The 24,111-nt window shown below is 49.4% G+C and overlaps 1 protein-coding gene across 4 annotated transcripts in view; it reads left to right on the top strand.

Moving 5' to 3' along the window:
• The window catches only part of EXOC6B (exocyst complex component 6B), a 244,157-nt gene extending 223,002 nt beyond the window's left edge, over positions 1–21,155 (top strand). For all 4 annotated transcript variants that reach the window (XM_071753121.1, XM_071753120.1, XM_071753125.1 and 1 more), the window contains 2 exons: positions 11,795–11,907; positions 15,874–21,155. In XM_071753121.1, coding sequence (XP_071609222.1) covers positions 11,795–11,907; positions 15,874–16,000 — 240 coding nt within the window. In that variant the 3' untranslated portion in view covers positions 16,001–21,155. The remainder of the gene's footprint in view (positions 1–11,794; positions 11,908–15,873) is intronic.
• The last annotated feature ends 2,956 nt before the right edge of the window (positions 21,156–24,111 follow it).

Here is a 24,111-nt window from a genome sequence, read left to right as displayed (position 1 = left end):
GCTGCTCAGAAAACAAGCAATTTTTAAAGAAAAAAAAAAAAAATAGTATCAGGCACAGCCGGTGGCTCAGAGAGGAAGAAATGTGGGAGAAAGCATTAAGGCAGGAATGAAAAATGAGGCTCAGAGGGAGGCTTGTTAGCAGCAAAGAGGGATGAGCAGCAGCACAGAAAGAGGAATTTCTCTGCAGAGGTTTGATGCTGCATGAAGGTTTTGGGGGTGCCAGATGCTCTGTGTAACCAACTCCTCCTGGGGCTGGATGTCCAGGTGGTCCCTGCTGGATCTGCTGTAGGGGAGGGGGACTGGGGGTAGAGGTGGCTCCTGCTACCCCTGTGGGTGATTTCCAGCCAAGCTCTGGGCAGAGGGATGGCAGCTGCAGGCTCGGGGCTGCTTCTCCAAAATGATGAAGTTCACCAAAGGCTGAGAAGAATCCCACTGAGGGGAAATTGTAGCAGTGGTGGCCATTGGAAATGAAACTCTCTGTGCCATCACCTCCAGGGATGGGTGAGGGATTCTGTCCCTTATGGATCAAAAGATGGGAAGAGCCAGGCAGAGACTCTTCTTGCTGACTGTAAATTTACAGTTTGAGGCCTCTACTTTTTTCCTTGTGATGTCCTGATTCCTTCTCTTTGTCTTAATTTATTGATGTTCATGTAGCTCCTTTGATAGGGTCACTCAGGCTTTGATGACCCTATTACCACCCTGTTAGTGATTTGTGTCCTTCCCACAGTAACACTGTCAACATTCCTTCCCTTTCCCTTTCCCAAACCCTTTTTTTTTTTTGTCATTTTTTTATGACCACTCAGTGCTGTAACTCTTGCTGTGGGTGCAACTGGTGTGGTTGCAGGTGTGGAATGGTTTGCTGGAAATAACCATGTCCTGAAGGAGCTGGGTGAAAGGTGGCTGAGGATATCAGCTTCATCTGCTGGGGGCAGCACTCAGACCCAGTCAAATTACTTTGGTTATTAGTTTGGCAGTGACTTTGGGCAAGTTTGAATAGAGGGCAAAGTCTCCAAGACCCGTCAGGTGCCCTCCCAGTGCTGTCTGCCCCTGCCAAGAGGCAGGAAGGGACAGGGCTATTGCCACCAGAAGTTCCTCTTCTTTTGGGCTGCCACCCTCAGAACTGGGACATTGGAGCTTCTGAATCCAGATTTTGGCATCTTAATCATATGGAGAGGAAGCCCAGAAAGGGGCTGGAGCAGCTCTGAGCCAGGCTGAGAGTTGGGGGTGTTCAGTCTGGAGAAGAGAAGGACCCCATGGGCACCTTCTAAGAAGGTGCCCTAAGAAGGTGCCCTAAGAAGGACTTTAGGGCACCTTCCAGTGCCTGAAGGGGCTCCAGGAAAGCTGGGGAGGGATTCTGTATGGGGCTTGGAGCACCCTGGGCTGGTGGGAGGTGTCCCTGCCCATGGCAGGGGGTTAGAACTGGAGGAGCTTTAAGTCCCTTTCCATCCCAGCGCAGTCTGGGAATCTGTGAACACGTGCAAGACTCTTGATTCTTAGATGTTTTGCCATGGGTTTTGCTGTTCACCATCTCAGCTCCCTTTCCTGCAGAGCAGCTTCCATTCTGGATGATTTTTGCTAACAATGACCTCAGCTGTTTGGTTAAGGAGTTCATAACCCCACAAAAATTTTACAGCAACCGAAAGGAAGTTTGCGAGAAACCCTTTGGTTGGGAGCCTCTGGCTGGGCTTCTGCTTTATGTTCCTATCAAACAATAATAAAATGAAAAAAAAAAAAAAAGAAAAAGAAAGAAAATAAACAGCTTGGTGTAAATAAAGACAAATCTATCCCGTTTTATACTTCCTCAAGCACCATCCTTGGAGCACAGGAAAGGGCGAGCAGCCGGCTGGGCGGAAAGAACTGAATGAGGCAGCAAAAGGGCGAAGGAAATGCATGGAAAGCTTGAGAAAAAGCAAACCTTTCAATAGAAGGAAATCACCCAGAGTGGTGGCATGTGGTGCCAGCACTCAGCCCTCAGGTTTTTGGGGGTTTTTCGGTGGTTTGTTTTGTTTTTTTTAATTGCCCAGAAAAAGGGATGCGCAGCTTCAAACAAAGCCCCTAAGGCTGGGCTTAAAGCTGAGCTGTGTTTGGTTTAGGCTTGAGTGGGCTAAGGTGGTGTCAGCTGGGCAGATTCTTGAAGGTCTTGCTGCTTTTTGGGGGGGTTTCACCAGCTGTGGTCATGCTGAAGGAGATGGGAGGTAATGGGTCTGTTAGACCTGGAACCAAAAGGCTGGGGCTGAAACCTGGGTGGCAAATTCCTGAGCAGGTTCAGGTTCAGTGTGTGAGGTTTCATCTGCTCTGGCAAATCTCCCTGCTCTGAAATGAGTTCTACATGAAATTTCTTGGTATTATTATTATTACTGTTATTATTGCTATTATTACTGTTAGCTGTAATAGTAGTAGTGTTCTTATTCTTGGTCTTACTATTGTTCTTGCTACTTTTCTGCCTTTTACCTCATTTTTTTTTTTTTTTTTTGTGTTTCTTTACATCTTTTACTCCTTTTCCCACATTTTTTTTCTCCTTTTTTTTTCCTTTTTTCCTTTCCTGGGAGGCTGGTGTAGCAGCCAGCATGGAGAGGAACCACGAGGACATGAAATGGGGGAAAAAATGCCCATTTTGCTCTAAGTGTCTCCTTGGTGCTGCATCCTGAGCTTCAGCTTCATGTCAGCTCCTAATGATGCTGCTCAGTCCCTCAGCCCCTGCCCCTAACCAACAAGGGAGAGGTTTAGCATTAGACAAGGGGCACATTTCCATCCTTGCAAGCAGAAAAAGGTGATTTTTTCCAGCAAAGCCAGCACTGGAGGTGTCTCTGCCCTGCTTTGAGCCTGGACCACCCACGGGTACCATCCTCCCACATCCCACAGGTGTCTGAATCTTGGAAGTAAGCAAGCTCAATCTTTTTCATTCATATATATATATGTAAAAAACAAAACAAAACAAAAAAACTAACCAAACAAAACCCAAAAGAAGTAGTTCCAGGTCTGAGCCTGCCTCCTGCAAAGCCAGGCAAGGGCACTGCAGTGTGTTTTCTGTTTACAGTAGAGCTTAAAGAAATAAGCATCAGTTACATAGAGGGGGGGAAAAATGAGAACACCATCAAATTGGACCCCAGGGCAAGGCTCTCTGAGAACAATAGACCTGCTAAACAAAACCTCTGAGGGCAAGGAGGAAGTCATCGTGGAAAGAGAGGGGCAGATTAGTTTGGAGGGTTAAAAAGTAAAAAGAAAAAAAAAAAAAAAGGTTAAAAAAACCCACCAAGGGAGGTATTTCAAGCACTTGAACTGGAGTTTATCCATATTACCACCCAGATGCTCTCCCCTGGCTGGGTGACCCCAGGGCAGGGATCACCAGTGTGGGTGCTGAGCTCACCCCTGGGTGCTGGCAGGAAGAGGAGGAGGGTGATGGGCTGCCAGGGTTGGCAGGAAGAGGGCAGCCAGAGTTTAGGAAGGTTTCCTGCTGGGTGAAGGGACTGTGGGACCCATTGGTGCTCCTCGGGGCTTTTTTTTTTTTTTTCTTTTGCCTTTTTCTTGGGTTTGGTTTTTTTTGTTGGATTTTTTTTTTTTTTTTTTTTTTTTTTTTTTTATGCCCTTTTGAGGTCCCTCCCAACCCCTCACCCTCTGTGACCATTCCATGAAACCCTCCAGGGATCCACTCTCTCCCACTGAGCCCAGACACAACTCACTGCACACACAGGAGCTGCCCTCTACCCTTCCAATAGTTGCTTCTCCTTTTCCTGCCCACCTTGGTGCCCAGATCCCAGGGAAGCTCCTGGTGTTTTCCATCAGTCCCCCAGCCCGGGGAGGAAGGGGCTGCTAATGCTCATTAAATTTATAGCTGTGCTGTTTAATCAAGGGTAGGTGACTGTGCTGCCACGCAGGGTACAAGTTCAGTGCAAGGTGAATCTTGTCTGAGATAATCTGAAAGTTCATTGGGAGGTGAAGGCAGCAGCAGCAGCTTCTCATAGACTGGCTGGGGTTAGCAGGAGGTCACCTCTTGATTTATTTATTTATTTATCTATCTATCTTAATCTCCCCACTTTTTTTTTTTTTTTTTTAATGTGTAAATAAAAGAAGAAAAAGAAAAAAAAAAGCAACTTTGCAGAGGGCTGGGAATCAGCAAGTGTTCCTCTTGCAATGAGCAACAGGAAAAATAAATCGTGGCGTGCTGGTCCCCTGGTGCTGTTTGGTACCTGGGCAGGTGATGCCAGAGCCTTTAGGGGTGGTGGGAAAGGTTTAGGGCAAACATTATGGATTTCTCTGACTTCCCAAAGGATAAAAGCATCCTGGCTTATGTGAGAAGTAATGTGGCTAGTGGGACTTGGCAAGTGGTTGTCCCCCTGTGCTGGGCACTGGTGATGCCACACCTAGAATCCTGGGGTCAGTTCTGGGTCCATCAGAACCAGAAGGACATTGAGGGGATGGAGAGTGTCCAGAGAGGGGAGTGGAGCTGGGGAAGGGGCTGGAGAACTTGTGAGGGCCCTGGGGGTGCTAATCCTGGAGCAGAGGAGGCTGAGGGGAGAGCTTCTGGCTCTCTGCAGCCCCCTGAGAGGAGGTTGGAGCCAGTTACTTTCTGGACAGACCCTACTCAGTCTGCAGGTACCTGGACTTGCTGCTGGGGATGGGGAACATTAATCCCTCCCAGCCCCAAACCTTTCTGTCTGTGGCTTCCTGCTCTGTCAATTAATTGGGAACATTTTCTCCTAGGAAAGTGATATTTTAAAGTTATTCTTTTACCCTTTCTGATACTGTAATGTTATGTGGTTTGTGTACAGGCATAATTTGAGAATCTCTGCTTTTCTCCCCTCTCAGCCCCACATTCCTCTGTATTCTGCTCTTGGGAATTCTCCCATACTGAAACATCCTGGCCTGCCACTGAGATATTGGGATTTTCCATGTTATTTCTTTATATTTTCTTTGGAACTGCTGATATTGAAGTGTGGGTCAGGCAGGAGGAGTCAGAGAAGTGCAGGAGGCTGGATGCACCTTGACTGGTTGAGATCTTCCTGTATGCAAGGGGTACCTGAAGGTGTGAGCAGGGGCTCTTGTACCACTTCTTCTCCACTTGGCAGCACCAGAAACGCTTCTCAGAAGTGCTACCTGCAACCTGAGCACTTCCCAAGCATTGCATCCCAAATTTGATGCCCCATAACCTCAGATCCTTACCCCAAGCATTGGGACAGGCTCCATCCTTTGTGGCCAGAGTGATGGTTGCACCTCCTGGCTGTGCCCACCAAAGGTCTGAGCCAGTGAAGCTTGGAGGGGATGCTTCTAGAGGAGACATCTTTGCTTGGGGAATGAATCCCCCTTTGTGGTGGTTAAATGGGAACACCAAGTGTTATTCAATCCTTGTCCCTGGAGGCTCTTTCATTTCTTTTGGCCACTGCCCTGTATTGTCTCTCTGTCTGGCAGAGATTGGGGGATCTGGAGGGGAGGAATACGGTTGTCTTCTCTGGGCAGGAAGCACCATGTGAACTTGGGAACCTGCCTGCTGAATTTGATGAGTCTAAAGAATTATTTTTATGAGTGCAAATTGGCAAATGAATCCAGCAGGGCAGGGTTTCCTTTTGTTCTTGTGGCCATTCATAAAATCCTCTGCCCCTTCTGGGTGGTTATCACTCGAACCGGCTGATTTTATTCTGCAGTATTGAAACCCCAGTGGTTTTCTGCCAAATCATTTTCATGCTTTGGTTGTTGGTGTTGGGGTTTTTTGGGTTTGTTTTGGGTTTGTTTGTTGTTTGTTGTTTTTTTTTTTCCCAGCCATTGCACAGTGCTTTGCCATGGGGAGAGAAACTGGGGATTTTCCTAGAAATCCCTGCAGGCAAAGCTCCAGTGAGTAACTGAAGCCACCATCCTGCACCATCCAGGTCAGCAGGAGAGGGAGTGAAGCTGGGGTTGGGACTTTCCAGGACTCTTCTGGACTGTCACACAACTTGCTAATCCTCCATGTCCCCACCCTCCACTCTTGGGCTGCTTTGCATCACTTCTCTTGAAGCCCAGCGACCTTTCTTGGTTCCTTCATGTGGTTTCATTTCACAGGCTGGGAGGAGAAGGTGGATTCCTCAAAGATGTATTTAACCCAAAAGGGAGTTTTGGGTGGTTTTTTTGTTTTTTGTTTTATTGGTTTTGTTTCTACTCTAAGTGTGGAAGTGAGTTACCATCAGAAATGGGGTTTTTTAGGTGAAATTGTGGTTGCTGGAGATTTTCACGAGACCTTTGGAATATCTTCTGAAGCAGTGGAAAAGTCACCTTGTGTAATTACAGTATGACTCCAGCACAGGTGGAAAGCCAGAGGTTTTCCTCCTATTAAATGATGAATATTTGCAGCTGGAAAGCCAGGAGACTTTCCTGAGCCTGCAGTGCAGGCAAAAAGCTTTCTGGAGACCTCCCTGTGAAAATCTGATGTGAGAAATACAAAACCCTGTTAGCAGGCATTAATATGAATTTGGAAATAATCCAGACTGGACAGGTTAGGGCTTTGTTGGCCTCAAACTTTTGTCCATTACATACTGTCCCATTTGCCATAAATGTGCCTTACAGAGAGGTCCAGGCAGGCTGGGCAGCACTCCCTGGTCTGCAGTGCCTCCTCCAAGTCCCTCTCTCACTGCAGGTAGTTCTTGGTAAGGCTTCAGACCAGGTAGGTCTGGTAAGCACCTAAAATAAGATTGACCTTCCCTGAGCTCCATGTGTGTCAATCCCTTGGCTTGTTCAGCACCTTGGCTTGTGAATTGTCAGGTTCTGCAGGTGTTCCCCACCCCCTTGCACAAAGTACATCCAGTACCTAGAGCAAAGCTTGGTTTCCAGTGAAACTGGTGACAAATCTTTCATTTAGGCCACCTTTTTACTCTTTGTCTTTTACAAGTAAAGGAACAAATAGAATCTTCCAATTCCTGGTGCCTTTTCTTCTCAGTAAAGCTGTTGTCCCCATGGGTTCAGGGGTCTCTCTCAGTATTCCTGTCCCATGAGGCATCACTGAAACCTCACCAAAAGAAATGATTTTGAATGTGCTTGTCTGTGGCTGCTGGTGCTGGAAGCTCTTTGGGCTTTTGTGCTTCATAACAATTTCTTACTGGCTGGAGGATGGAGCTGCTCAACTGGTGATGGGGATGGGATGTGGGGAAGCTTAGGAATGAGCAGACTGGGAATTGGCACTGGTTTGGATTCAGTGGTTTCTTGTGCTTTTACAGAGCTGCCTGGCAGGACCAGCTCTTACCTGGGTGTTTTCTGGTCCCACTGGAAGCATCTTGTCCCTTTTTCCAGATGGCTTTAGGTGGGACAATGGAAGGACAATGCCAGCTTGAGGTCATCTTTGCCCTTTTTCATCCTTCAGTGCCTGGGGGATGGTGTTTGGCTTGGGGTTACTTTTTTAATAGCAGCTGATGCTTTGCAGAAGGCATTGCCACCTCCTAGCCTGGCTCTGGCCAGCTCCAGCACTTGGTCTCTGAGTAAGAGACCAAAAGAGAGAAAAAGAAGAGCCAGGTATCCTATGAAGTTGGAGAATTCAGGAAGGTACCACCTCACCTTCATCTCTTTAGCTTGAGCAGGGGAGAAGAGGTTCTTGAGGCCAGCATCCTGTATCTAGAGTTCCCCTTCAACATCATCCTGACTTCTCCCATGTAGGACAAGGTTTTTTTACCTGAGTTCATTTTTTCTATTTCATCTTTCCCTTTCTCTTCTTTAGCCACCATGCATCACCTCTGGGGTTTGTGCAGAGCCCACTCTGCTGCTGGTGCAAGGGTGCAAACACTGGTGCTTGCTTTGATCTTGTTCCAGGGGAGCTGGCAGAGGTTGCAAACTGTGTTTTGAATCCATTTGGATTCACATTACATTATTTCTGGCTTGGCTGGAAGAATCTCATCCAAACTCAGAGCTGTCATCTCACATCAGAGGGAACATCCTGTCCTCTTCCACTTCACATCTGGAGGGAGAAGCTTGCAAAGTCATTGAGGTGTCCCTGTCCCCTCTGCCTCCAACATGCAGTTAAGTTACATCCATCCTTCCCCTGTCCCTGAGGTGAGGGCTGTGTAAAGATGCCTCTGCTTTGAAAAAAAAAAGATTTCTAAAGAGTTTGAGTTGGGAAAGGAAAGGAAATGTCTTGTGAGGTGGAACTGAGGGAAATGGGGGAGAAAGTGCCTCTTGGCCCCTGCCAAGGGGTAGGGCTGAGAACTGGTTCCCAGTTTAATTCTTTCCTTCTAAGGTTGCCCTGTCTTGAATCATCATTTGATTAAGAGCTCATAGACCTTAGAGCATCTTCCAGTTGGGGAGGGATTCTTTGCTGAGCCCCTGGCCCAGGTTGCCCCCAGAAGCTGTGGCTGCCCCATCCCTGGCAGTGCTGAAGGTTGGATGGGGCTTGGAGCACCCTGGGCTGGGGGAGGTGTCCCTGCCCAGGGCAGGGGGTTGGGAATGGGTGATCTTGAGGATCCCTCCCAACCCAAACCCCTCTGGGATTCTATGTACATAAAGACAATTTATTTATTTTTGTCAGGACCTTCCTTTCAGAGGTGTACTCGAACTGTTCACCATTTCCTCATTTTGATAATTACAGATGTGAATTTCTCCCTGCTCCTGGAGCTCTGAAGCTCCTCATGCCCTGGGAAGCTGCAATCCAGAGCCCTGCTCCGTGCAGGCAGCGCCGCTGCAGCTCTCGCAGCTTCTGCCGCTTTCACATCATCCCCGTGAAAACTCTTCCCCCCCACACACTCCCAACTCCTCCTTTTCCCCCAGTGTACATGCTGTCAAGTTTGATTTATAGCCTTGAAAAGGAGACTGTAGTTTGAAGAATTAATGGTATTTGCATATTTTATTTGGAATCTCCCCCGGCAGCTCCGCCGCAGCCCAGCGCCGCCGCACAGGCAGGTTCGTTCCTTTCCTTTTTCTGTTGTTTCTTCTTTTTTTTTTTTTTTTTTTTTTTTTTCCCCCCCTTCGCTGGGATTTAGCAGCCGAGGTGAAAAGTTTAAACAGTAAAACCAATAAAACCACATTTATGTGACAGATAAATTGTTTCGAGACAGCTTGCCCTGAGCCTTCAGGCTTCCTCCTGCAAGACCTCGAGCAGGAGCACGAGCGCTGGTGGAGCCCGGGCAGGGATGGCCATGGCCAACACCCCCCAGCACCCCAGGGGCCAAAGGTGCTGGCCCTGGATGTCCTCGGACCTGCCTCACTGACAAGATGGATGTGGGTAAACAGTTGTAAAATACACAGGCCATCTGTCACTGTCACGAGGTGGCTGGGGACAGCCTGGCCCGCCTAGCGCTCAGGGAAGGTGGGAGCAGATTTTTTGGAGGGGGCTTGTTTGGAATCATAGCATCTTTTGGGTTGGAAAAAACCTTCAAGGTCATCAGTTCCAACCAGTAACCCAGCACTGCCAAGTCTGTTGTGTCCCTCATCACCTCATCTTCATGGCTTTGAGATCCCCCCGGGGATGGGAACCACTGCCCTGGGTCTGACAACCCTTTTGGGCTTGCTCTGGATTTCTCCACCCTTTCTCCAGCTCAGGGGTTGCTCCAGCCCTCTGGCCATTTTCATGGCCTCCTCTGGACCTGTTCCAACAGGTCCATGTTGCAATAATTAACTCCAACCATCCCTTTGTGCTGGTGCCATCACAGGGGAAGGTGTGGTGGACACCTCTGGTGCTGGCAGAGCCCAGCAGCCTCGTGCCTGCATTGCTCCAACCTGGATGAGTTGAACCCAGCTGGAGCAGAGCTGTGGGATGGGGATGGCTCTCAGGCCAAGGGCTCTGTGTTGTCCCACCTACGTGTCCCCTGGTCTTGGTGGCCATGGCACACGTTGGTTTTGAGCCCTGAAGGAAGGGCTGAGCATCCCCAGATTGTTTTTTCTGATTTTTGATTAGAAATCTCCCCACACTGGGTCAGTCATGACCTGCAGGGGAGGTTTCTCCAAGCCCTTGCCCATTCTCTGAGCTTCTCCCTGGTTCTCTGCCCTTCCACCCCTACCCCTCCAGCCTCCTGTTCCTAACACATCCCTGATGCATTATTACTTTATCTTCCAATTTTATTTTACCTTCTCCTAATCTAATATTCATCTTTTTTATTTTCCTTCTTTTGGCCCTTTCTCCCAGGGTTTTATCTCCCCACCCTGAGACCCCTCGAAGGTCCAGCCATGCACTTTTTATGGCAGTAGCTCATTTATGATTATCCAGAGGCACATTTATCCCCCCTGGACTTTGGTGTGTTGGGGCAGAGGGAGGGAGGAGGATCCACTTTATCCCGGAGAACCCACAGCTTCTCCCCAACAGCCAACAAACCCCAAGGGAAGAGTTTTGGCCCCGCTGGGCTGGATGAAAAGAGCCTGTGAAATCATAGTCTTTTGAAGGTGCCCTTTGGGGAGGAAAAAAAACCCAAAAACCCACCAAACCTCCTGCCACTGATGTTCAACTCGGGTTTGCAGTTAACACAAAGGCCCCTCCGTACAAAGCCGCGCGGGACCGCGGGTTGGAAAAGCCCTCTTAGGTCCCGGCTAATCCATCCCCCCCGCCAGCTTGGGAGATTGTTCCTGACAGTTTGTTTTCTTTGCCCTGACCTACATAGTCAAAAAGAATCTTGTTGCACATTTTTGTTTTGTACCTTGAGGTCTCGGAGGAGCTAAATCCCCTTCTTGGCGGGGCGGGATGGTGGTGTTAAACAGCGCGGGAGTCTCCGGGAAAAACCATGGAGACACGAGGGGACAATGAACCCTCTATAGTCCTGGCTTGGCCTTGGGATAGAGGGATTGGGCTTCTATAGTCCTCCTGCTCCTTGGATTTGGTGGTGGGCGCCGGGACGCGCAGAGGAGGGCGATGAAGATGTCCTTGTGCTTGGCAGATTGTCCCCCAGTGGAGAGGTGACAGCAGCTCTCCCAGGCAGGGGGCTGGAGCAGGGGAAAACAACCCCCTCGTGGAGCTCACCAGGTTTGGCTGATGGAGATGAAGGCTGCACCTCACACATCCTCAGCTGGGGAGGTCCTGGTGTGGGAAAGCCGTGGGAGGTCCTGTTGGGGTTGTAAGGAAAAGAAGGATGCAGAGGGACAGGGGGAAGAGGGCATTTTGGAAACCTGGGCTTGTAGTTTGCTCCTTCCTCACCCGAATCACCTGGGAGCAATGGAGGGGGTCCCACGAGGAATTGGGGTCCTTCAGTTGGGGATGTTGGGGGTCTGGAGCAGGGATTGCCACAGAATTAATCCCTGGATTTCCTTCCCCCACTGCTGGGGTCAGAGGCTGCTTCTCTAACAAAAAGCTGGAGGCCACCTGGGACTCCCAGGCTTTTCCAGGAGCTGCATTCTCCAAGATGAGAATGTCCATTAGGGGACATTTACAAAGCCCTTGGAAGATGCTGAGGTGGAGCAAGCATGATGAGAAATCTTTAGGGCATGCTTCAAACAGTGCCAGGGGTTATGTGGGAATGGGAGAAATTTGTGGTGTCTTTGACCCCAAAAGTCCCCTCTGCCATAGCTGAGGGCATCAGGGCTCTGGGGTTCCTTGGCACCCACTTGGGGTGTCTCAATCCTCAAGTTTACCCCCAAAATACAGTTACATAGCAGGAGTGCCTGATGGCTAAATTAATAGAGCCATACATAAAGTAATATTAAATATTAATTAATTACTTTATAAATATAAGGAAGGTTATAATTAAATATTGGCTGAGTTATATTAAATAAATTAACTAGGTCTGCAAACCATTTTTGTGTGGTTAACACCACCTGCCCCGGATCTTTGCCAACTTTCAGATAAACCACCTGCTCTCTCCCCAGCTTTTAGAAATCTTATTTCTCTTTGGTTTTTTTTTCTTTCCCATGGCTGCTGCAGCTCTTAGACCTCTTCATCCAGTGGGATTGGTCGACGTACTTGGCTGATTATGGGCAACCCACCTGCAAATATCTTCGTGTGAACCCGACCACAGCCCTCGTCCTGCTGGAAAAGTGAGTGCAGGGTCCAGACCCCTGGGATCATTTTCACCCCCATCTCACTTTGGGTTTTAGCAGCTCCTTTCAGCCCCTGTGGTGCCAGGATGGAGCAGCCTGGGGAGAAGGAAGCTCCTCCAGACCCAGGGAGCAAAACTTTAACCCCTGGGAGCTTGAAGAGAAAAAAAAAAAAAATCTGATTTTATCCCACTGACTGAATCCCAGGTTTAGTATCAAAATGGTTGAGGGTTGGTCTCCCTTTTGGGTTGGTCTCAGAGCTTTCCATGTCTTAGAGCAGAATTCCATGCTAAAGGTGGATCTCAAACCCCCAAATTATTTGAAATCTTCTCATCTGCAGGGATGTGTAACTGCCCCAAGGCTGTCAGTGGTTAGGAGGCATTTGGATGAAGTTCTTAATGATGTGCTTTAACTTCTGGTCACCCTGAAGTGATCAGGACTAGATCCTTGTAGGTCCCTTCAAACTGGAACTCTTCTCTCTTCTCACTTCTCACTTCACTTCTTTCTCTCCTCTCCTTTCTTCCTTCTCTTGGATCCATGGAGAGAACTGAATGCTAAAAACAAATCCAGAGGCCACAGAGATGCTGGGAGGGCTGGAGCAGCTCTGGAGCCAGGGGGAGAGTTGGGGGTGTTCAGCCTGGAGAGGAGAAGGATCCTATGGGGAGACCTCAGAGCACCTTCCAGTGCCTGAGGGGGCTCCAGGAAAGCTGGGGAGGGACTTGGGACAAGGGCCTGGAGGGATGGGAGCCTCCGAGGGGGAAGGGTTTGGAGCTGCAAGAGGGGAGATGGAGAGGAGATCTTGGGATGAAATTGTTTGGGGTGAGGGTGCTGAGTCCCCAGAAGCTGTGGCTGCCCCATCCCTGGCAGTGCTGAAGGTTGGATGGGGCTTGGAGCACCCTGGGCTGGTGGGAGGTGTCCCTGCCCATGGCAGGGGGATGGAACTGGATGATCCTGAAGGTTCCTTCCAACCCAAAGCACTCTGTGGTTCCCTGATCTCCTGCATCCTTGTGCCTCTCCTGCATGGTGTCACAGGGCAGCCTCTGCTCTCCCCCTGCTCATCCTCAGGCCCTCTGGGGACTCTCCAAGCATCACCCACCAGCTCCAGCTCCCCCAGGACTCTGCCCTGCCCCAACCTGAGCTTCAGGCCCCTCTGTTCCCCTCCTTGCCCACCTCCCAGCCCCCTCCCTGGGCAGCCCAGCTCTGCCCACAGGGTGATGTGATACTCTGATCCGCTGCTTCGGTTTGTAACTTGTTCTCCTCCTTATCTCTTTTCCTAACCACCCACCTCTCCTAGGATATCCCGAGTGTAAGTATGCTGCCTGCTTGGGCTTTTACCCTCACCTCGCAGTGACTTGATTGTTTGGTTTAAATGGAGCACTAAATGATCTAAATGCAAGCTGCCTTTGAAACCCTTCCCTCCGGTAACTTTATCGTCTCAAATGCACTAATTAGAGCTAAAAGAGGAGCTTTTACTCTCTTGCTGCTGGTTTTTTTGTTGTGTTTTGTTGTTTTTTTTGTTTTTTTTTCTTATAGATCAATTGAAACAAAGCTTGGCTCTGTTGAAGGTGGTGTTTGGGGAGGGGGGTGGGGACAGGGCTGAGCTCTCCTTTCCCTTCCTCTTCCTTCTCATTCTTGTGCTAATGCACAGGGACCCTGGTACAAAACTTACTCAGCCCAGGGCTCTGCAGGAGCTTAAATGGAAGTGTCCATCCTCCAAAGAGCTGCTGGGAAGTGTTGCTTCCCTCTTCCCAAGCTGAGATTGCTGGTGTCTGGATGTCCCACTTGATCAGGGGCTGGGTATTTCCTACAGCCCTGTGCTGGGAAAGAAACAGGCTGGATTTCTGACCACCACACACCTCACATCAGCCCCATGCCCATCTGCAGGGCTCTGAGGGAAGGATGGAGCCAACGTGGTCTCCTCCAGCAGATCTACAAACTCATCCTCTCCCAAGGATGCAGCTCTTCCCTGGCACAGTGCAACCCCGAATCTGCAGGGCTTTGAGTCCTTAACTGAATTAATTAATAATAATTAACAGCTTGGCTCCTCTGCTTTCACATGATTTTTGAAGCTGCAGCAGCTCCCATCCCCTCCAGCCCCTTGTCCCCAGTCTGACAGATCCAGCTCCAGGGGTTTGTTGAGGGATCAGTGCTCCAGCTGCTTTTGCATTCCCAGTTTTCTCCACACAAGTCCCTTCTCCTTGTTCAAACCTGTGCCAAGGGTTTCTTGCACCCACCAAACACTTCATGGACCTGAACAGATTCCACAGGGTCAGAGATGGCTCTGAGGATGCCCAGGATGAGAAGGCTCTTGGGGCAGAGGATGCTCTGCTGTAAATTCCCCAGGGGAATTCCTGGGGGGAGGTTTCTGGAGGTACAAGTTCACCTCCAGCACCTCAGATGTCCCCCCAGAGCTGGTGAAGGAGAAACAGAGCTCCTGGTAAAGTGCTTTGAGACCTGTGGAGCTCTGTGAGAGGAGGGTTATTGCCAAAATTCAAGCTCCTGGGACACCTCTGGCCTGGGCAGCTTGAAAATCTTGCTTTCCATCAGTGGGTCTTGTGGTGGAGCAGCTGGCAGCATTCTTTAGTTGGAAAAACTAGAGAAAAAAAAAATGATGCTTATTTTGCTGAAGAAGAGTGCTCCAAGCCATCATGTTACTGCTGGGGAGAAATCAGCTGTAATCCTGTGTCTTTGGGCACTTACAGCTTCAACAGATTAGCCTTTGGGATAAGGCTGTTATCCTTGTTTCCAGTTCCAAGCTGGATGTTTTTGGGAACAATTCAGATTCTCTTTGGTTATTTTTAGGAAGACTGAAGCAGGAAAAACCTTAGATTATTTTGTATTTTTTTTCATCAGTTAAATAACTCCCAAGAGGTTTGGTTTGTTCTCAGTTAACTCACCCCCCACATGAGGCTGATCAGATGCCAGCTTCCTGGGGACTATCCACGTTGTGTCACCATCACTTTGATCCCTCATTTAGGTCCCCAAAGCTGAAAACATCAGCTCGTGTGACTCCTCCAAAGCCACCTGCCCCTGCCAGATTTGATTTACCAAGTAAACAATTTACAGATTGTGGTATTACAGTGCTGGCTGAGAATTTGGAGACTGGGAGCCTGAAACCTTCAGTACCTGTTGCAGGGTTGACCTTGGTGGATTGGTTTCCCTTCCCAGCACATGCTCTGCTTGTGTCATGCTTGGAGCATGCAACAAAACCTGATCCCCCCCCCCCAAAAAAAAAATAAAAAATGCATCCACGAATGTGAGCATGCATGAAGCCCCAGCTTTGCATGGCAGAGAGAGATGGAGCTGCACCACCTTCCCCTCCAGGTCCCATCCCACCTCCTGCTCTTCTTATCTCTTTTTGGCTTTTTGGAGACCTCGTGGAGATCAGTGAGATGCCTAATGTATCAAATGCAATTTACAACCAAATGCAAAACTCAAGAAGATTTGTAAATCGGGGGAAACAGTGCTGGGTTCCTTCCTTTAATATAAATTAACTTCTACAGCACTGTGTCATATTTTGAGGTCACAACTCGGAGCCTTTCCAGCTTCATCTCTTGGCTGCATGCAGTGCAGCCCTCATCAAACAAGAAGCCTTAATGCTGTGGATTTGGTGCTGATTTTTAAATTTTCTTCTGAATAGTCCAGTGTGGTCATTCCCCCCTTCAGAAGGTGACACGGGGACATAGCAAGAGCCCTTTGGAAGGGGAGGACGAGAAGCTTTAGGGTTTCCTGCTAGAGACAGACCCCAGGGTGACACTGGTTGCTGTCTGTGGGATTGAAAGCAAAAATGAGAAGTGTGTAAAGCTTTGTCTGCCCACCTGGACATAGCCAGGTGACGAAAATCAGGGCAGAACCCTTGGGTGCAGCCACCTCCTCTCTCTAAGGAGACTTCACAGGCGATTCCATCCCGGGGCTTGGTTGCAGCGCCGATCCCTGTGCCCATAACCTCTTTCTGCTCCTGCACAGGATGAGGGACACGAGCAGGAAAAACAACGTTTTTGCCCAGTTTCGGAAAAACGAGAGGGACAAGCAGAAGCTGATAGACACCGTGGCCAAGCAGCTCCGCAGCCTCATCAACAGCCACCACTCCTGAGGGACCTGGGGACCTCCTGCCACAGCCTTCCACATGCCTGGACTTGGGATTCTTGTTCAAAGAGAGTATATGTATTTTTTTATTCACCTGTATAGTATTCGTGGAACCCACCCTGATGGCAAAATGTCCCTTCTTAAACAATCCTGGGGAAGATTTAGGTGGCACTTCTTGGGAAGGGGGTCTTGGGAGTCTTTTCTTATAAGCTCCTATTTTCAGGGGTTTGTAAAGCGTTGGTAAATCCTGAGGCCTGAGGGAGAAGTTCACACCCAGACTATTTTTTTCTTGTCTTTTTTTTTTTTTAATTATTATTATTGTTACAAGCCAAATCAAAAGAATCACTCTGACTTCCTTTTGGTAACTTGTTCAGTTGCAGAACAAATGGAAACAAAAAACATAGGGAGGGGTCGTGGGTTCAGGTTCTTCTCATGGGCTCTGGGAAGAGGAGCCACAAGTTCAAAAGGAGGGTTAAACCAGTGAGCTTGCCAACTTGCATATTGGATTTTGGTAGGAAAAGAGGCAAACTCAGTTCCCAGCTTTTCTCCTTTTCTCCCTGGAAAAGGGCTGATTTTTCCACCTTACAGATCCCACCCTTAATCATCAGAGCTCCACCAACCTCCAGGACTTAGTGGTGTCTTTTGGAGCTTCCCTTGAATGTAGGAGGGCTTTGAGAGGTTTCCTCCCTGATCAGATTTGGAAAAGGAGAGCCAGGAGGTCAGCTGGCAGGGATGCTGGGCTGCTGCTGCTGGCATCTGGCATGGTCAGGTAGCAGGAGAGGAGGGATGCTCAGGAGGGATGCTGCAAATCCAGACTGGCTTCATCCAGTGTCCAGAACACTTCATTTGGGGTCTTTTCCTCTCTTCCCACCTCTTTTCCATGCTGATGTCCCATCTTCCCTCTCCTCCTGATGTGGTGCAATGGGAAGGAACCTTCTGAAGCAGATGCAATGGGAGGTGTCCTATGGAGCTGCATTGCTCAGCAATCCCCCTGACTCAGAAGGGTCTGCAGACAGAATTCTCCCTCTTTACTCTGGAAGTGCCCAAACATCCTCTGGTCACATCAAGACAGCTCTGAGGACAGTAAAACACCAAGAGGACTTCAATCCCAGGGTTCAGGTTACCCAGAGAGAGGGACCTTTCACTCTTACCTTTTCCTTGCCTTTTCAAATCTTAATTCCTGCAGGTGAAAACTTACCCAGCTGGTTCCTCACCTCCCAAACCCTGTTGTTAAGGGAATTAAAACCTTCCTGGTGTGTGTCCTGGCCCTGGAGGTTCTGCTTCATTCCCTGTCCTGCTGTGATGGGTGCTCAGCTCTCCAGCAGCTCCTGGCAGTGGCTTTGCTGACCTGCCAGGTGAGGTTCCTTCTCCTTCCCTTCCCTTGGCACAGGGTCTGGGAGCTATGGAGAGGCAGGATTTGTTTGGATGCCTCCAGCAGCACTTTTAGGGTGGGTTCAGTCCCCTTGCTCTCTGACCATGTGCAATTTTTTGCAGTTTGTCTCTTGCCTGGGGAGCTCTTCTGAATCTCTTGCTCTGGGGGCATGAAGGGGATGATGGTGCTTTTTTTGCCCTCCTTGTTCCTCAGCAGTACTTTTTGGTTTGTTTGTTTGCTTTTTGATAAGGGTACATGTTAATTAACCTGAAAATAAATAGACACTTTGTCACCAGTGAGCTCCTGGGGCTGTTCCTGTCCCAGCAGCCTCCAGCCACCAGGACCAGGGAATTATTTTCATTAATAGGAGGAGAGAACTAAACTTGGCTTTACAGAGGAGATTTTGGGGGAGGAGAAGTCAGAGGTTACTTTCCTCTGAATGCCTCTTTGGAGTATGTGTAGGATGGAGGAAAAAAGAATGAAAGTTGGTGTCAGCATGTCCAGGAACAGATCATCATCTGCATATGAGCCAGCAAAGGCTTTCAGAGGGACAAGTGGAAATTAACTCAGTCCATTCCCTGCTGGCAACCTCTTCCCTTCTCTCTAAAATGCTGAACCTAAATGTGAACCAGCCCAGGAGCTTCTCCATGGCCTCTGTGAGCCCCAGGGGATGCCCAGCTCCCTCTTGGCATCCCAAATCTGGCACAACTGAGAAGGAAACAGAGCCTGGCTTGCTGGACTGTGACAGAAAACTCTTCCTTGCCAAATTTCTGGGGAAAGAAGGCTGCTCCTTATGGTCCTGGCAGGGATGGGAAAACCCTCAGCCTTCCAGCCAAGGCCACAGGACCACAGGACACTTTTATTCCTCCTCCCCATCCCTCCCTGTGTGGGAAGGATGTGGGGACAAGAGCAGGACCAGAGCTGGTGGGATCAGCTGCTTCAAGCATCAGCCCTGAGCTCCTACCCAGAGGATGGAGATGGGAATGAAAAACTCAGCAGCCCAATGGTGACAGCACCAGGGGAAGCTTCTGTCCATGGGGAACTTCAGCTGAGGGTGGTTAAATAGGAACAAGCACTTTAAAATCCTTTGGAATCAAGCTGCTCCAGCTGCAGGCACTGACCCAGCAGCAGCAGGCATGACAAATAAAGCACTCCAGCAGTTCCAGGTTTTATTGGTGGGGGGATGGACTGTCAAAGGCAATTTTTATTTAAAATCCCTTTTGCCAGCCTCTGGGGCTGCTGCTGGACGAGGTGATGCTCTGCAGCTGGGATGGTTTTTCCTCTCCTCCCTGCTCCCACCTTGAAACTCTTTTTTTTTTCCCCCCTTTCTGTTGCATTGCAGGAGGTGAATCCACCTCAAAATCCCAAAGCAATTGAGTCACAGGGCAAGACCTTGTTTCAGATGCTCCATCCAACATCTGGGCTCTTCTTCTCATCTTCACCGAGCTGTAGTTAGGAGTGGAGGGACCCAGGCTGGATTTTCTTGTTCCTGTAAGCTCTTTTCAGAGAGATCAGGATTGGGATCCTCCAAACTGGCTTCTGGCGCTCAGAACTTGCTGCTGGGAAACTCAGACTCAGCCATGGGAGAGATTCAGTGAGTTTCTGATTTGGGGAGGTCAGACTCCTAACCACAAGTCACAGATGGGGATGAAAAATGGCATTTTGGTGCTCTGGTCCTAATTAACTTATTTTTTTTTTGCTAAGAGATGCAGTTCTGTCCCTTCAAAACTAAAATTAATCTTTAAAACAGATTGCTTAAGAAGCCCTGGAAGACATTTAAAACCCTCTCTGAGTCTCATTCTAATGATTGGGAAGCTCCATGATGATGCTGAGGAGGGAAGGATTGTTGCTATCAGTTTATAAGGGGGGTGGGAAACGGGGGCTGTAATCCAGAATTTGCAACCCCCCCAAACAAAAAATGCTGCTACTGACACCTCTGTGTGCATATGTTGGGGCTTTCTTAGGTTTGGGTTGTTTTGAGGTTTTTTTAAGCATTGGCTGTAGAAAAGACTTTTCCAAACATGTTGCAGCACCAGTGGGAAAAATAATGTATTAGGAGAAAAAAAGGCAGGTTTGGCTTCCTGAGAAGCATCTGCACATCTCCTGTAGAATCTTCAGGGGTTGTGCAGGCAGCCCAGGGGTTGGGAATAATTTTATGTGAGGTCTCTAAAGTGCTAATTTGCAGCCCAAACCTTACCTTGACCTGAGAGGAAAAGCCTCGATGCGTGCACGTGGGTGAGAGACAGGGGAGGAGATTTTTTTTTTTTCTTTTTTTCCTGGGTGTTTTTTTTTTTTTTTTTTTATTTTTTATTCATTCCTAGGGCTGGAGATCAAGTCAGATGCTCTTGGCCATTTTGCACTTTGTTCTACATCCAACCACAACTCCAGGCAGGCTCTGGTAGGGAATGGTGGGGAGAAACCATCCTGGGCTTTGTTGGAGGGGCTGCTTTGCTTCGGGTTGCTTAAAAATTGTGCCACTAGGAGCAGGGAGGGTTGGGCAGAAGCTGCATCTGGCTCCAGACTGTTTGCAGGAGGCTGGGAAGCAGCTGGGAATGCAGCTGGATCCAGGGACACCCCGGTGGCATCAGCTGCTGCTGGTCCCTCCTGTGCTGAAATTGGCTTTTGGGTAAAAATCTTTCACCCCCCCTGAGGTGGTGATGGAGGGAAGGGTTAGCTGAGAGAGGTTTCTGGTGGGTGTCCCTCTGTCTCACCCCTTCAAACCCCTTTTCAAGCCCCAGGCAGAGAAATCTTTGCCTTCGGTTGTTTCCTCCCTCCCCTCTGCACCCCCCCGTGGCTTTTCCCTTGAATTCTGGGTTGGCTTTGGGGATTTTTTGGGTTTGGAGCATGAAACCACCCTCCCACACCCTGGCTGGGTGTACATCCCATCCCCAGATGTGGCTTTTGGGGTCTCTGCCCCCCATTTCTTGTGGCTCTGTGGGGTGAATCCCCCCAGGTGTGACTTGTGGTCATCACAGCCCTGGGGAACACAAATAAATCCCATCACCAAGGACCTCAAGGTGGGTTTCTGCTCTCAAGTGACCCAAAACCACCCTGCTCTGGGTGGGATTCACCCCAAAAATAGTGAAGGGAGGTGGGGGGGCTGTGACCCAGGGAATGGTTGTTGTACTTCACCTCCAAAGATGCTGCTGCTGCTGCTTGGGGCTCAGGTCCTGCCCCCAGGGCCACGTTGGGTGCCTGAGATGGGTGGGCTCTGGTTGGATCCAGCATCCATCCCCCCCACAGCTCCTCAGCCTGGGGGGCAGCACCCCAAAAGCCCCTTGGGCATCTCAAGGTTGGGCTTGTGGAATCTGATCAGCTCCCAGTTTCTGCCTTGCCTCATCCCTCAGGTTTTATTTTGACATCCCCACCCTCGTCCCCTTCCCTCCCTGTCCACTGGCTGATTGTGTTGCTTTTTCTCATCTGTTTTTTTTTTTTTTTCTTTTTTTTTCTTTTTTTTTTTTTTTTGGGGTGGGGGGGAGGATGTGATTTTGTCAACTAATGTGGTGAAAACAGCTTTTTTTGCACAAGTCGTTGCACAGTAAGGGGAAAATTTAGTAAATTAGGTTTAACTTTAAAGGGAACATTTTCTTTTTTTTTTCCTTAAAACTCACTAGCAGAGCTACTGATTAAAAGAAACAAGAGATGGACTGATTATAAAAAAAAAAAAACAACAAAAGGACTGCATGGTTTACAGGTTAAATTGCGTTAGAAATGAGCATGGTGATTTCCACTGTACATTTATCCTATTGTAACTTCTATTAAACAATACAGCATTTAACTGTTTAAATAAGCCCCTGGGCTGGCTGTGGCTGTGTGCATCTGCATTTGCCTTCACCTCACTGGGAGAAAAAAAAAAAAAATCAAACCACCCACTTCAAATCCCAGAAAAGGCCAAATTCAGCATCTCTTTTCTCCACCCAACAAAGGTTTGGTGCTGGAACACCTGGATGTACAAATTGTCCCATAGGGAAATGACCCCTTCACCTCCCTCTGGCTCCTGCCCCCCAGGTTGTGTCCTCATTCTGGGGCCCAAAGCCAAGTTTTGCTTAATTTGGTGGCTGCTTTAATTGGTTTTGGCCATAAACGAGGAGGATGAAACCCAAGCCTGGAGCTGAAGGAGGGGAAAGTAATCCTGAGTAGGAATTAAGGCTTTGGAGGGCAGGGATAATAGGGAAAATGGGAAATGGGTTTGGTAGAAGGACTCAGGTGGGGTGTGTAGGTGTGAAAGATTTAGGGAACGTTCATGGGCTGGGGGACTCCTTCCCCAGAGGAAAAGGACCCTGGACTGTATTCCATGAATTCTTCTAAAAAAGCCTTTTTTTTAAAGGCATTTATCCCTTCTGGTTTCCATCCCATCCTGGGGCAGGGAGTCCTGTGTGTTACTTTGGTGCAGGAGGGAGGAAAAGACCTCCTATTTTTGGTCTACCTAAATATTTTTAAATTAGAGGAGATTTAGACTGGATGTTGGGAAAAAGTTCCTTACCACGAGGGTGGTGGAATTATGGCACAGGTTGCCCAGGGAGGGGGTTGATGCTTCATCCCTGGAGATGTTCAAGGTGATGCTCTGAGCAACCTGATCTGGGTGAGGGTTGGACTGGGTGAGCTTTAGAGGTCCCTTCCAACCCAAATTATTCTGTGATTCTATGATTAATTTCTGTGAGGGATGTTTGCCCATGCAGATGGGGCAGGAGAGGACAGAGGAACCTCCTGGCTTTCCTCTGCCCACCTCAGAACATCCTCAGGTGCTCTCTGGTAGTGGCAATCAGCACCAAAAGGGAAAGTGCCATCTCCTTATATCAGGAACCCCAAAATTCCTGGAGCCTCCCACCCTGGGACCCAGCAGCTGGCACAGCACCATGGGTCAGCCTGATGTCTCCTCCCTTGGGGTATCCCCGTGCAAAGTACCTGGGTTAAGGACATTTTTAGGTCCTTTTCCCCTTGGCCTGGTGGATTTTGAGGTCTGAGCTGGGCTGAGAGCAGCCTGGATGCTCCAGGCTCTGGACTCTGCTTCTGGGGATGTGCAGGAGAGTTGGAGATGTTCTGCAGCAGCCCTGGAGCCTCCGTGGGAGATGATGGGAAGAGATCTCCTGGGACCCATCCCAGCCAGTGGATCAGTGAGCTGCAGCCACAGGTACATTTTGGGGATGGATTTGGGGTGCTCAGTGTTGTTACACCAGAGACCAAGTTGCTCTGGGTGGACCTGCATGGGTGCACAAAGCAGGGCCAGACCTCACCACCAGCATCACCTTTTACCCCCCCAGGTCCTCAGGACTTTTTGGGATCCTCCCAGGCCATGGAAGGGGCTGCCAGAGCAGCAAGCCTCTTGTCCCAACCCTGGAGATGTGTTGCAAGCCCAGCTCTGGAGGATGGTGCCGGGTGTAGCCCCATCCATCTGAGGAGCAGTCCCTGGAGCAAACCCTCCCCAGGAACATGCCCAGGCACCTCTGGGGAAGAGCAAGTTGGGACAGTGCAGGTGAGGGGGTGAGACGTGGCCCCACACCCCCCCTCACACCCTGGCCTCTTGCCATGTCACTGGGTAGATGCAGGGAACGTGTCCTGAGCCCTGGGGTTGCTCCTTTTGGGTTGTCCATGTCCTTGCTTTTCTCACCTTTAAAGTAAGAGGTTCTCATTTTGCCCTCTCCTGCAGGCTGTGGAGTTTCTGCACTGGGATGTGACATCTCCATCAGGTGGCTCCCTGCCTGTCCTGCACAGATGGGATGGAGGACAAGAGGTAGGTCTGGAGGGGTTCTCAGCATCACTATTGCTATGGGAGGGGGGGCTGCAGATCACCCCAAGAAGGTCCAGCACAGCCTGAACATGCTTGGAGCTGGAGATGCTCCCACCCTCTCCAGTGGGCAGGATCCCTGGAATCTTCAGGCCAGTTTCCTGCTCGTGGCAGGACAGGTGCTGACATGGGATCAGGATGACTGGGGCTTTATGTGACCAAGTGTTGAAAAAACCCCAAGGAAAGGACATCCCTCACCCCTCTGGTGACCTCTCCCAGGGCTGCAGCACCCTCCCAGTGCAGACTTTGTCACTGCCCCATCTGAACACAACTCCCAGAGTGTGCTTTGCTGTCTGGGATTATCTTCAACCTGGTTGTCACTGTCACCACCACGCCTGGTCCAGCAGAGCTGGTACTCAGCCACTGTGTTCCCACTCCATGACCTCTTTCCAGGGTGATCCCATTGTTCCAGGGATGCTGAGCAGGCAGAGTGATGACTTCCCTGTATGTGGGACAGGATGAGATCTCCAAGCCCTTATTCTGGCCCATGGCAGCTCTGGGGCTGCTGAAGCTGCTTCCCTTAAGGAGGAAAAATCCCATGGGCTCATCTGACAGCTTCACTTTCCTGCAACCTCAGCCAATCTCATCAAGGAAGGAGGTGAAGAGGTAAATCAAGGTGAAGGCAAGAAGGGACAGAGACAGGAGGAAATAAATGCTCAGGAATATCTGTTGAAAAGCATTTGTCTCGCCTGCCTCGAAGAAAATGAGGAGGGGAAAAAAAAAACCCAGCTCTCTGCTTGTGGTTGCTTGTGGGTTTGGGATTCAGCTCTTTGGAAAACTGCTACAGCAAATGCAACAAGAGAGAAAATCTGGTTGGGTGCTTGCTGAACTCTGAGTCAGGGTGGTGGCTGCAAGCAGGAGGCTGCAGAGGAGCCAAAACCTCCCCAACCAACCCCCAAAATTGGTTGAGCACCAGATAATGATGGTCCAGACATCATCTTCTCTTCATTGGCTCCAGAGG

Source organism: Heliangelus exortis, chromosome 10 (assembly GCF_036169615.1).
Source record: "Heliangelus exortis chromosome 10, bHelExo1.hap1, whole genome shotgun sequence".
Lineage (NCBI taxonomy): Eukaryota > Metazoa > Chordata > Aves > Apodiformes > Trochilidae > Heliangelus > Heliangelus exortis.
The sequence above is the reverse complement of the archived record's forward strand: the minus strand, read 5'-3'. Positions and strand labels throughout refer to the sequence as shown.